This window comes from Centruroides vittatus, unplaced genomic scaffold (genome assembly GCF_030686945.1).
Source record: "Centruroides vittatus isolate TY-2023 unplaced genomic scaffold, ASM3068694v2 contig_120, whole genome shotgun sequence".
Taxonomy (NCBI): domain Eukaryota; kingdom Metazoa; phylum Arthropoda; class Arachnida; order Scorpiones; family Buthidae; genus Centruroides; species Centruroides vittatus.
Genome location: NW_027120768.1, coordinates 3,062,813 through 3,077,143, shown reverse-complemented (window position 1 = coordinate 3,077,143; position 14,331 = coordinate 3,062,813). Strand labels below are relative to the sequence as shown.

Below are 14,331 nucleotides of genomic sequence, written 5' to 3'. Positions count from 1 at the left end.
ACGATGGGGCCCAACGAGGGGATGCCATCACATGGGAGACTCCCATAGACCGTCACACCAGGGTTTCCCAGGAGCTATACCCTCACAATACAGTCGAGAAGAGCACATCTTGTCTGACATGTCCGCCCGGTCTGCATCGATCAGTTGACTCCAAGCCGAGGTCAACAATGACTCAACGACCAGCCGATTGACTCAAACGGAGCCTGATTTGAGCCTCCCGTTTATCCGAAGCAGGGGCCAAAGCAGTGTGTTGGGGACGGTATGTTGCCCCTCAACTACCAGGATCCCCCTTTCCGGCATACGGGACACCACGCACAACAAACACGTGGGTGGGCGTTCAGATCCCAGGGATGGTAAAGAAGAGTTACTAAACCATCTCTGGGAGGTCCCCTCACCACGAGACAGGAACCCACATCGAGGGGCGTAACACTTCAGAACCGCCATCTTGACGTGGGCAGGTCTCACGAATCTGTGAGCCGAAAAAAGGAGGATCGAGACTCCGTCCGCCTCCCGGTACCCACAAATTGGTGTCAGGAGTGGGGTTCGAACCCACGCCCTCCATTGAGGACCAGATATTCCTGGCACTAGCTCCTTTGCTTATCGACCAATTCGCTTAAACGACGTAGTCATCGGAACGGAACTCGGTTGTAAAGCGAGGAGTACCTGTACTAACTCCATGTAACAAGGTTCTCCTTAATCAAACAATCTTTATTTGTACTATTATTATTTAATGATGATAATTTAAAAATAAAAAATACTAATTAAAATTAATATCTATAAGCTCTCAACAAATTTATTAATTTTTTTCTAATAAATTATTTTTTTTTTTGCAGTAAGCTGTAGTTCATTTAAGTAGATTCAAAGAATCTCAATTAATAGAGAGGTTGAGGCGCATGTATTCAGCCCAAAACACGAACGGCAGACAAACAAGCACTGCCATCTGGCAATCTGTACGGTCGATAATGGCGTTTGCTACGTCTAGCATAGTGAGTAGGTGATCATGTTAAACTTTTCGTTTTTTTGTGTTTGTTTAAAATTATGACCTATTTTATTAAAATAATAATTATTTAAGCATTTACAAATAATATTGTAAAAAAACAGACTATTTTCATGCAGAAATTTAATTATTCAATTTTTGGCAAGATTCTAGGTCCGAATGACGCGGGGGGAGGGGGGCAAACTGTCGACCCCCCTGGGGGAGCAAAAAAGTCAAAGGAACCATACCTGTATATGTGCGCGTTCGCGAGATATGGCCCTCGAAAGTTGGGCCGACGTCACGCGGGTTCGCGGGCAAAAAAGCCGGGTCACGTGACCCAATATTTTTTTTTTCGATTTTTCCGCCTCTCAGTGTTTAAAAAAAGCGTGCCTCCCCCTTTCCTAGTCCCCCGCGCGCCTCCCCCCTCCTGTCCGAGCCGCCGCCGCCGTCTCCCCTTCGCACGCGGCCCGCGGGCCAAGTCTCCCGCCCGCAGTCGTCCGGAGTCGCCATCTATTGCCTGTAAATACAAGTATCTATTATTATTACACCTCTTACCTGAGCGGGGATTCGAACCCCGTCCTGGCAGGCGCCGGTCCACTCCCGTACGCACCCGCCCGTCAAGTCGCTCTGCCAGAACCTATTCGGAACTCATATTTCAGGCATGCGAGGCCGAGGAACGCACTGCGCATGACTGACCGTCCACGCGGGCCCCACCTCCGCCAGAGATGCAGCGCGCCCGACCACGCGGCCCCACCTCGGCCGCGAAGTTGAAGCGGGCCCTTCGCGCGGCCAATGGCGAGCCGGCCGCGGGTCACGTGACCGCGGCACGGCCTACCGAAGTGTTATAAGCCCGTACGCCGCCTTCGGGCCATTGTTCCTAGTTTCACAACTGCGTTCAGGTATGTAGAGTATGTTTACAAATTTTTCAGTACAGTAGAGCGCCGTTAACCCGCGGCAATTGGGGTCCAAACTGCCGAAAGCCTTCGAAACGCAATTTTTAGTTGTACTTCCGAAAATTTTCACTTTTAAATTTTACCCCATTTTTGAGGGTCTCGAAAGTTCTTACATAGGCATTTTGGGGGGCCCGGATCTCGCGAAGGCTCGCCCGTACAGTACACCCATAATTCAATATTTCCGCCGCGGCGTACGTGGTCCGCGGCCGAAAGATTTTATGATAATGCATAAATTACAAGAAATGAAGTGATTTACGTTATTCTCGATATTCGTTATTCTAGTTCTTATTCTCGATCTTCGCCATTCTACTTTGAATTTCATTGTAAGTTATTTTCTTCGTTATTGATAAATATAAGACTCATCTTCTATGAATGCCTGTTTGAAGTTGTAAGCCAGCATTTAAATATTTAATCTGCGATAGTGCAAAATTGGGATCCGAGCTCTTTCCGCGGCTTAACGGCGCTCTACTGTATAACACTGATTGTCAAATACTGCAAAGCAGTATTTGACAATCAGTGTTTAACAGTGTTTGGAGTATTTGTAATTGACTTGTATTTGTAGAATGCCATTTAACTGTGACCGATCAGCGTCTCCCGTTGTGGATCCCGACGACATATTTGACAACTTGACCTCGTACGAATTTCGTACCTACCTCCCCACCGAAGAGGCCGCTCAGAAATTTTGCCATCTTGTGGGGCTCGTGCCACATCCGGACCTCACCGGTTCCATACCGCCGTGTCCTCGTTGCGGAGGTAAGCATCGCTTGATTCTCGCATATACAGGAGCAGCCGATATTCGCAGCGCTGCGTTTCGGTACGTTTCGAAGCAATTTCAATGTGTTTCTCGTAATTTTGCAGGACCCATGCTGAAGGAACCGGCTCCATCTGAGAGGTTCGGATTCGTCTACCGCTGCGAAAAACTGAAACAAAAAAAGACAGTTAAACGACGGACAGGCGGCACCGTCAGGAGGGCCGTGTGCACCGGTAGCCTGTCATGCACCCACAACACGTTCTTCGAACGGGCGAAACTGTCAGCACTAGAAGTATGATATTACAATCGATTGTCGCTTTCTGTAATTTGATCGTGCCGATTACGATGACGTATGTATAACAGATGTGTTTTCTTTGTATTTTACAGGTGCTGACATTGGTCTATTCGTGGGTGATGCAGCTGCCGGTCACCATCGCGGCGGAGCAATGCCGCGTGGCCCTCGCGACAGCGGTAGATTGGTACAACTTCTGCCGGGAAGTTGCGGAAGTTTTCGTCTCCCATGCTCAAAACATCAAGCTTGGCGGTGAAGGCTTGCACGTCGAGGTGACCGTCGACCCACGTTGCTGACGTTGCCGAAATGGCTGTCTATATTAATGTTATTTTTTCTATCTTTTCAGATCGATGAGACCTTCACCCGGAGGCGAAAATACAACCGCGGCCGCGTAGGTGTAGGCACCCAAATTACAATCTTTGGTGCCTACTGTCGGGAAACGCGAGAGCTGATGTACTGGCATGTAAGTAGTAGCGAAACATTACTTGGTTGTATGGTTCGGTTATAAGTTAATTGGCACAAAGGCCGCCACAATAGGGCAAGCTGCGCCACAACTTATGGTATATATATGTACATAAATAACAATAAACAATAAAAATCAACAAAACAAAAAACAAAGAACCAATAACAAAAATATACAACAATTAAACTGCATGGGTTTTGTAACAACAAGATGTATATAGATATAAATAAATAAATAATTAATTAAATTTCTTTATAAATATTTGTAACTTTTAAAAAGTTCAATAATTTATCAACATTTGGCCTCTGGCCCAAAATCTCTTTAAAACTTGCATTTCCAAAATGCTGCCTACGAATCCGTTCAGAGGCGATGCAATTGCTCAGTATGTGCTTAACACTTACATTACAGTTGCAATACTGACATACAGGCTGGTCATCACCCTTCAAAAGGTATTGATGAGTCAGTCGAGTATGTCCAATTCTCAAACGAGTAAGAATGACCTCAGATCTTCTGTCATAGGGTTTCTTCTGTGTCCAATTTTCTATCACAGGTTTGATCTCGTGTAGTTTATTGTGGACTTGTACGTTCCACACATTTTGCCATCTCTCCTCTAGTCGTTTTTTAACAACTAGCTTCAAGTCACCTCCTTCAATAAACATTGTATGCTGAGAAGGTCTTGCTGACTTTGCAGCTGCGTCAGCTTCTTCATTTCCTCTTATACCTACATGGCCTGGGACCCAACAAAATTTTATAGAGAAATTCCTCGCAAAAAGATGGCAAATCAGCTTACGAATTTTAATCACTATGGAGTGAGAACTAGGTTCATACGAGATCAAAGCCTGAAGTGCACTAACTGAGTCAGTGTAAATCATGCAGCAACGATGACCTTTCCTATTTATATACTTTAAGGCTAAATAAATAGCCTGCAACTCCGCAGTAAAAATGGAGGAATTTGGTGCGATTTGTTCTGCCACAATTTCATTCTGACAGACAAAGGCTGACCCAACGTAATCATCCGATTTAGACCCATCAGTGTATATAGGAATTAAATTCCTGTCACGATGTCGAATTTCAGCAAAGTACTGTCTATACATGTAATCTGGGGTGGATTCCTTAGGAAATTGCTTTAAGCTAAGATCGACATTTATCACAGGAGTTGACCAAGGTGATATACTATAAAGCTCAGGCTGTGAAATGTTACCCATATCCAGGTCGATCGTGCTGCTGACATTCTCCATTCTTATGCTGAATGTAGGGACACTACTTGGGCGGGCTGCAAATAATCTTATCAGCTGAGTATCTGATACTATACAATCAACTGAAGATTTAATCTGAGATTTCTGCTTAATATAATAGAACAGAGACAACTGCTCTCTCCTGAGAGATAGTGGAGGCTCATAAGCATCCACGTACAAACTTTGGACAGGAGAAGTTCGAAATGCACCAGTGCACAAACGCAATGCTTGATGGTGGATTGGATCCAGCATCCGAAGAGTAGATTCTCGCGTAGAGCCATAGACAACGCTTCCATAGTCCAGCTTAGAGCGAACGAGGGCTCTATATATCCTAAGCATCAAACATTTGTCTGCTCCCCAGGATGAGCAGCACAGTACCTTTAAAAGGTTCAGAGATTTTAAACATCTACTCTTCAAATTGCGCAAGTGTGATAAGAACGTCAGTTTTTGGTCAAACACAACACCCAAAAACTTTGCCTCATTGACTATTGGGATTTTAACCCCATTTAGGTGAATTTCCGGGTCCAGGTGCAAACCACGCCTTCGGCAAAAGTGGATACAGGAGGTCTTCTCTGCATTAAAAGTAAAACCATTGATCTTGGACCAATTGTCTATGCGGTTTAGCGAGGTTTGCAGCTGTCTCTCGATGAAACCCATGTTACTAGACTGGCAGGAGATCTGAAAGTCATCCACATACAGAGTGTGTTTCACACTGGGAGGAAGACACTTAGCTATGCTGTTAATTTTTACTAGGAACAGAGTCACACTCAAAATACAACCTTGAGGAACACCTTCTTCTTGTGTGAAAGGCCTAGAAAAAGTGTTGCCCATCCTGACTTGGAATCTACGATTCTGCAGGAAGTTTTTTATAAAAATTGGCAAATTACCCCGCAATCCGAATTTGTGCAGATCACGGAGTATACCGTATCGCCAGCAGCGATCGTAGGCCTTCTCTATATCAAAAAACACAGACACTAAGTGCTGCCGTCTAACAAACGCTTCGCGTATAGATGTTTCAAGAATTACTAAATTGTCTGTGGTACTTCTGTTCCTACGAAATCCACTCTGATGTGGTGAAAAGTAGTTCTTTTCCTCTAAGAGGAACATCAGGCGTCTGTTTACCATTCTCTCGAAAAGTTTGCAGAGACAACTAGTCAGAGAAATTGGTCTATAATTAGAGGGATTTTTGTGGTCTTTACCTGGCTTGGGTATGGGAATGATGATAGATAGCCTCCAAGAGTCTGGAAAAGTATGTTCTGTCCATATTCTGTTAAACAGATTCAGAAGATTACTGAGGGAATTGTCTGATAGATTTTTAATCATGCTGTAGTGGATTTTATCCGGGCCTACAGCAGTATTCCCCGAGCGAGAGATTGCTGTACATAGTTCTATTCTGCTGAATGGCACATTATATTCCTCATTAGATGGGGAGTGGAAGTTTAGATATTGTTTTTCAGATCGCACTTTGTAAGCCTGAAAATCCTTTGTATACATAATATTGCTGGATGAGGACGAAAATGTTTCACCCAAACAATCAGCAATACCTTTTATGTCACTGATTATTGTGCCATTATTTTCCAGCATGGACAGAGAGTGAGAAGCATATTTCCCATTAATTTTATGGATTTTATCCCAGACCGCTTTTGAGCTGGTGGAAGATGTTATGCTAGATACATACTTCCTCCAAGAATCCCTTTGGCTTTGCCTCCTTATTTTTCTGGCATTTGCCTTTGCTTTTTTAAAAGCTATCAAATTCTCAGCAGTGGGGTATCTTCTGAAGATCCCCCATGCTTTCTTTTGTTTTTTAAATGCTACCTCACAATTCTGATCCCACCATGGTTTCGGATGTTTTGGATATCTGGTTGACGTTTTCCCCATTGTTTTTTCGGCTGCCTGAATAATACTCGATGTGACAACTTCTACTGCATCATTGATATCGGCAGTATTGACCATTTCCTCAGTGATGTTAGCCAAAGAGGAAAATGTAGGCCAATCTGCCGTTTCAAATTTCCAGCGTGGTGGACGGGCTGTTTCACAGCTTTCTCTGCCTCGATATTCTAAAAATATTGGGAAGTGGTCGCTGGAAAGTGGATTACATCCAACCTTCCATGTAAACGCTGAAAACAGATTTGGACTAGCTAATGTCAAATCAATGGCAGTAAATGTTCTTGTTGGGGCGTGGAAGTATGTCACTTCTCCAGTATTAAATAAATAGAGTTGGTGATTGCCTATAAATCTCTCAATGGCCCTGCCTCGACGGTTTATGTCGGGACTGCCCCACATTGGGTTGTGGCCATTGAAATCACCGAGTAAAAGGAATGGAGTCGGCAGTTGTTCAACCAAGGCATCCAATTCATCTTCATCAATTCTGACATCTGGTGGCAAGTATATGGAACAAACTGTGACAGTAACGCCAATTGAAATTCTGACTGCCACAGCTTGCAGCTCTGTTGTTATTTGTACCGGTAAGGACGGGATGCGGTTTGAAACCAGTATAGCCACACCTCCGCTGGCACGGTTGTGGCTATCGTCATCCTTACGATAAAGATTGAATCCTTTTAAAGAAATATTTTCTCCAGGTTTCAGATGGGTTTCCTGGAGTGCCACACAGAGAGATGAGGTAGATAATGTCAAGTGTTTAATGTCAGAAAAGTTGTTGCGGAAACCACGACAGTTCCATTGGATTATTTTGTTATCCATTATGTGTTTGAGGTAGCATTCTTCGCAAAAGTGTCCCTCTTCAATTTCACAGAGGATTTTCCTTTTGGAGGTGAAATTGGTTGTGGCACCTCCATATTATTCTCTTCATCAGAGATATCAGAGAACTCACTCATAGATTGAGCCTCTGATTTTTTAGATTTAGAGAGAGCTGCTTTCACTCTCTGTTTGTTTAGTGGGTTCTTACTTGCCTTCTTAGAACCCAGGTTTCTTGTTGTGACCCCTGTTTTAGGTAGGGGTGCTTTTGCTTTTAGATTCTCTTTTTCTGGTGTTTCTTTTGATGGGATCAGTAGACATTTCGCATGGCAAGTGAGAGATTCTTTCGGAGAAACTGAAATATTCGTTTGAACTGCACATGTCTTTGTGGATTTCAAAACAGCTGCAAATGTCTTCTGTTTCAATGGTGCACTTGAAGTGACCATGCGCCGAGCCTCTAGGTAAGGTATGTTGCTAACTGTTTTCACTCGTTGGATTTCTTTCTCTCTCTGCCATGCAGGGCATTTCCGGGAGTAGGCAGGATGGGCGTCTTTGCAATTCACACAGCATGGAGTATTGGTACACTCAGCACTCTGGTGACCTTCACTTCCACACTGTGCACATACGCTCTTTCCTCTGCAGGATGTTTGAGAATGTCCAAACCGCTGGCATTTGAAGCAGCGCAGTGGGTTTGGAACATATGGTCGAACTGGACAGCGCAGATATCCTGCAGTAACAAATGATGGTAATGTTGGCTTTCCAAAAGTGAGAATGAGATGTTTAGTTGGTATCAACTTGCCATCACGACGAATGGAGATGCGTCGGACAGCAGTGACACCTTGATCTGAAAGACCGATCTGGATATCTGATTCATCTTCAGACATCAGATCGACCTCAGATATCACACCACGTGATGAGTTCAAACTTGCGTGTGGTGTGATGGTGACTGTTATGTCTCCTAGAGATGTCATTTTCAAAAGCTTTGCTGACTGTTGAGAGGAGGCTGCTTCTATCAGTAGGTCCCCTGACCTCAATTTTTGTATTTTCTTTAAATGTCCAATAGTTGATTCAAACAACTTTTGAATTAGGAAAGGGGAACACTTAGACATCGGTTTTTCAGTAGTACTATGTACTATGAGATAAATTGGTTGGTTGGAGGAACTGACCTCCTTTGGTTGTGATGCAATGGTGCTTGTGGTTTTTGAATTTGTTGAATCCATGTTTAAAAATAACTATTCAGCTCCTAGTGACCCCACCCACCATGGGGTCCAACAAGGGGATGCCGTCACATGGGAGACTCCCATAGACCGTCACACCAGGGTTTCCCAGGAGCTATACCCTCACAATGCAGTCAAGAAGAGCACATCTTGCCTGACGTGTCCGCCCGGTCTGCATCGATCGGTTGACTCCAAGCCGAGGTCAAGAATGACTCACCGACCAGCCGATTGACTCAAACGGAGCCTGATTTGAGCCTCCCGTTTATCCGAAGCAGGGGCCAAAGCAGTGTGTTGGGAACGGTATGTTGCCCCTCAACTACCAGGATCCCCCTTTCCGGCATACGGGCCACCACGCACGGCAAACACGTGGGTGGGCGTTCAGATCCCAGGGATGGTAAAGAAGAAATACCAAACCATCTCTGGGAGGTCCCCTCACCACGGACAGGAACCCACATCGAGGGGCGAAACATTACTTCCTTTTATTGTTCAGTTATCGTGGAAGGCACACTGTCCGGCACACATTGCCGCATTTCAGACGTGTTATATTTTCTCGTATTCTTTCAGGTGGACAACAAAAGCAGACGTGTTCTGTGGAGCCACATGCTCATTTACATCGCTCCCCATTCCATCATCGTTTCCGACAGCGCGGCCCAATATCGCGGTTGTGTGGCTTTTTTGGGCTTCTCTGGACATAAGATCGTCAACCACAGCCAGCGGGGCCCCGGGAGGTAAGAAGCACGAAACTGTGCTATGTGCTGATTGAAAGAAATGAACGGGCGTTATGGAGAAGCGACATTTATCTGTTTTTTTTTGTAGATTCGTGGACACTGATGACCCGGAGGCCCACACTCAGAACATCGAGTGCAGAAATCGCTGGCTGAAGAAGTCCATAAAGTCGCTCCGCACGGACAGGAGCCTGCAAAGCTACACCTGCACGTACGTGTACAGGACGCGGTTCCTGTCCCAGTGGCCAACAACATCGGCCAAATTCCGGCAGTTTCTACGGGACATCGTGGCCGTCTACCCGGGCCCCAGTCGCCAGGGTCTTCAACTCCAGACGATCGGTGTGCCCGTGGATCAACATCTGCCGCCAGACGTGCCCTATTTCGATGTTCCTGTGCACGAGGGCGACGAAGAGGAACGGCAGGGGGATGACGACCGCCCAGTGAGTAGTGCAGCCTGTGTATAGTGCGCGCGACCAAAGGATACTTCTTTGCGGATGTGAAATCTGGATTATGTGCTTTTTCAGACAACATCGGGCGACGACACCACTACCACCTTCATCATCGACCCCCAGGACCTAGCCGAGGCGGGGACCAGCGGCCTCACCCCGTCCTCACCTACAGAACATCAGGAACAGGCTAGGCGTCGCCAGGTAGCGAGAGGAGGACGTCGCGGGAGAAGCAAGAGGAGACGCTGTTAAAAGTGAGTGCAGAATCTGTTTTCTTGCCCTTTTCTATCGGTAGTTAGAATGTGTTAGAGATAGCGAAATAGAAGCAGCGCGATCGGGTTTAGATCGAAGCTGAATAGAACGCGATTGGGTTTAGATCAAGCTAAATAGAAGCGCGATCGGGTTTAGATCGAAGCGGAACAGAAGACATCTGATGTTCGAAAAGCATTGCTCTTTGCAGCTTTGAGTGTTAACGCAAGGAAAACTTTTTATGCCGAGAATTTCGTTAAAGGGTTGCCCGATGTTGTTTGGCTGGAATGGGTGCGTCATCTGAACATCCATTCCAGCTGAACAATATCGGGCAAGCCTTTTAACCAAGAAGAAGAATGCCCAGCGAACAGTGAAGCTTGTGTGTGTGTGTGTGCATATATATAGTGCTCGTTACCGAAGGATACTTGTATGCGAAACCTGGATTATATGCGAATGTTCGGACACCATCTTCGTCGTCGTCCAACAGTGAAGCTTGTGTGTGTGTGTGCATATATATAGTGCTCGTTACCGAAGGATACTTGTATGCGAAACCTGGATTATATGCGATTGTTCGGACACCATCTTCGTCGTCGTCGATCTCCGGGACATAGCCGAGGAGGAGGCGGCGACCTCACCCCGTTCTACACAAGATCGGAAACATGCTAGACGTCGTCAGGTAGCGAGAGGAGGAGACTCTGTCGAAGGTGAGTACATGATCTGTTTTCTTGGCCTTTTCGGTAGTTAGAGCGTGTTAGAGATAGCTCGAAATAGAAGAAGCGCTCTCTGTTTACGTAGGAGCGGCGTCGGAGAAAGCGTTGCCTAATTAGTCTTGTTAATCGGGCTTTTCTTTGGTCGTTGTCGACGAGTGTCGTTAGAATAGGGCTTCATTTGGGCAAGACTGCCGTTAAACGCCCGACAGAATTAGCGAAGAGAGCGGCGAGTCCCGACGGCGCTCCCCAGAAGTGGCGGTCGAGAGGTGGCACCCTCGTGTTTGGTGGCTTTTCTTTGGTCGTTGTCGACGTGTGTCCTTAGAATAGGGCTTCATTTGGGCAAGACTGCCGTTAAACGCCCGACAGAATTAGCGAAGAATTTTAAATTTTACCCCATTTTTGAGGGTCTCGAAAAGTTCACATATAGTCATTTTGGGGGCCTATATCTCGCGAAGGCGCGCTCGTAGACCCATAGTTCATTAGACTTTTTTTGTTCCTATCAGTATGCTCTACAGCTCTGTTAACCCTTTCCCTGCCGTTTGCCACGCCCCCTTATTTTGTAAAACAGCCAAGGTCAAAATAGGTAAATCAGGCAATATTATTTTAAAAATTCACCAAAAATTAAATTATTATTTGATTCATATGAAAAAAAATCACATATATTTATCAATATAGTTAGTTTTAAATACGACATTTTTCAATAAAGTTTGTTTGAAAAATTTATGAGAAAAAAAAAATATATATGATAATTGACATTCAAACTTGAAAATTTGTTACTTTTTGTCAAAATTAACATTGTCTGGTTACTTTATTCTTATTGTCACTGAGCCAGAATGACGTAGAATATTGTTCTGTACAATTTGATATTACATTTATGCACGTACGTTTATTCGTTGTGAAATTATCGCACATTATATCAAACATTTGTTTGAAATCTGAACTTTATTCTGCTTTCATCTAATATAATTAACTAATATACGTTATTCATTTCATATCAAACAAGACTATATATTTTTGTAATAAACATATGATTACCAATAGCAATAGATGTAACATTTGCTAATATTTTAGATTTAAAAAAAAATTAAAAATTAAAAAATATATATAAAATATCAGAACTGAAAATCATAACTTAAATATTTACGATATATTAACATATTATAGCTGAATAAACTTATTATAGCATAAATCAACTTATTATAGTAATATTATTGCATGAATATGCGAAAAAATAAAATAAAAAATTATCAGAAAATGAAAAATTAAGAAAAAATAACCGATAATTAAAATTATCGGTTATTTTTTCTTAAAATTTTGTCGACTTAAAAAATTAAAATTTTTTAAGTCGACAAAACACCACCTGGACAAAAATATGTAGAATGAACGATAAACAAGACGATGCCGTCAAGTGCTGACATCTATTGTCGATAAATTTTATAAAAATCGATTCTTAACAGGGTAACGATCAATCGGTACCCTGGCCGTTTTGCTAAACGAATAGGGTAACGATAGATCGGTACCCTGGCCGGGAAAGGGTTAAAGTCCCAACCGCGTCATTCGGACCTAGAATTGTACCCAGAATTGTACCCAATTTTTTTGCAAGTGATGTGAAGTGCCTGTAGAATTTACATATACAGTCGAGTCCACATAAGTCGACACCCAGATAACTCGACACAAGTTAAGTAGTCACTTTTCTGTGGTCCTGGCCAACTGTCAACCTATCATCACTGACTGGAAGGTTCATTCTAAGGACACACTCTCTGGACACGCTTACATATCCTTTATGATCAAGACCCCGACATACAGCAGCCAAAATAAGAAATATAACATCTCCCGTGCCGACTGGAATGGGCTACACCACCATCTCAACTCTCACCTAACGGATCCTGATAATCAGGATAGGGACAACACCAGGCGCATCATTGAAAACAACATTGAGCAAATCTCCACAGCCTGCGAACTCTTTATTCCACAAACCCCTCCTAAGGGTAGGCAGGTGCCGTGGTGGAACTCCACACTCTCAGACTGAAAAAAACAAATAACCTACTATGCAAAAGGTACCAAAGCACATCCAGTGAGCCTGAATGTTCCAACCTCAAAACTCAGTACCTACAGCACCACAGAATCTACAAACATGAAATTAGAACATCCAAGCTCAATTCCTGGCATGAATTCTGCACCAATGCTTCTGGCAATCCTTGGGGTTATATTACAAAGTTGTGCACTAGGAAACTGAGGCAACACCGCATCCTTACTACAGTCTCTGTCAACAATACCTTCACCACCAGCTTAGAGGACACCCTTGAAGCCCAAATGAATAACTTCTGCCTCAATGATTCTCCTAACACCGACAATGCCTGGCAAAGTAATATCAGACAACCAACAAGATAACATCAACACTACCGACATGCCTCCCTTCAACCATGAAGAAACCAACCAGATTTTTAACACCCTAAAGCGCAGTAAGGCTCCTGGAGTGGACAACATCACCACAGAAATTGCCAAACACATCTGGACTTTAATCCCAGAAAATATTCTTAAAATATTCAACAACTGCCTTAGGCAGGGTATCTTCCCTAGTGCTTGGAAGATAGCTAAAATCATACCTATTCCTAAGCCAGGCAGCAATAAAAATCTTTGGCCAATCTCCCTCTTGCCTACCATTGGTAAAGTTTTTGAGAAGTTAATTAATAATAGTTGCCGTTTTCCAAGTGCCAAATGAGTCTTAGTGAACACCAGTTTGGCTTCAGGCCACAAAGGTCAGCTCCGCAAGCTATCAATATGGTCATAAGCAAAATCCACTCTCTTCTTGGAAATAACAAATACATACTGGGAATCAGTTTGGATATTTCTAAAACCTTCGACAGTGCCTGATGGCCTATCATCCTCAAACATCTCAGAGACATTAACTGCCCAGCTAACCTTTATCACCTGGTCAAGGATTATCTTACAGACAGAACTGCCATACTACAATACGGCAACTGTCAACACGAAAGAAGAATGACGCGTGGCTGTCCCCAGGGGTCCGCCTGTGGCCCCACTCTCTGGTATATTGCTTTTGACACGTTCCTTCAGACAGACTTTGGACAAGACTCCATCATGGCTTATGCTGATGATGTTTTTATTTTAATTGGTGGAAATACCAGAGCTGCCCTTGAGCACAGGGCAGCACTTGTAATTAAAAACATGTGCATCTGGGGTGAAAACAACAAACTGTCCTTCAATGCAGAGAAGACCAAGTGCATCATGTTCAACAGCCCTGGTAAAAAAAACCTCTACGCACATGTCCCAACCATCAAAATGCATGGGAAGTCTGTCAAGGTGGTAAAACATATCACTTACCTGGGCGTTACTCTTGACCCCACTCTAACCTGGACCCAGCATATTAAACATATAGCTGCTCGCATGGGCCTCATCTTTCATACCTTTGCCAAGTATGCCAAAAATAAATGGGGCCTCAACTCAGAGGCCGTGGGGACCATTTACGACCACACATTTATTCCTACCATCACTTACGCATGTGGCACTTGGGATCAAGCAGCTCAAAAAGTTCATCCTAGACGTGCACTCACCTCTGCCCAACGTAAAGCACTACTATATTCTGATATATTCTATATTCT

General features: G+C 44.0%; 1 protein-coding gene across 1 annotated transcript; it reads right to left on the bottom strand.

The window, feature by feature from the left end:
* Positions 1 to 7,369: 7,369 nt before the first annotated feature.
* LOC136984183 (uncharacterized) lies at positions 7,370 to 8,584 on the bottom strand. Its single transcript, XM_067281119.1, has 2 exons — positions 8,290 to 8,584; positions 7,370 to 8,208 (listed from the first exon to the last, which is right to left on the bottom strand). The coding sequence occupies exons 1-2, from the start codon at positions 8,582 to 8,584 to the stop codon at positions 7,370 to 7,372; spliced, it is 1,134 nt and encodes a 377-aa protein (XP_067137220.1).
* Positions 8,585 to 14,331: the final 5,747 nt, after the last annotated feature.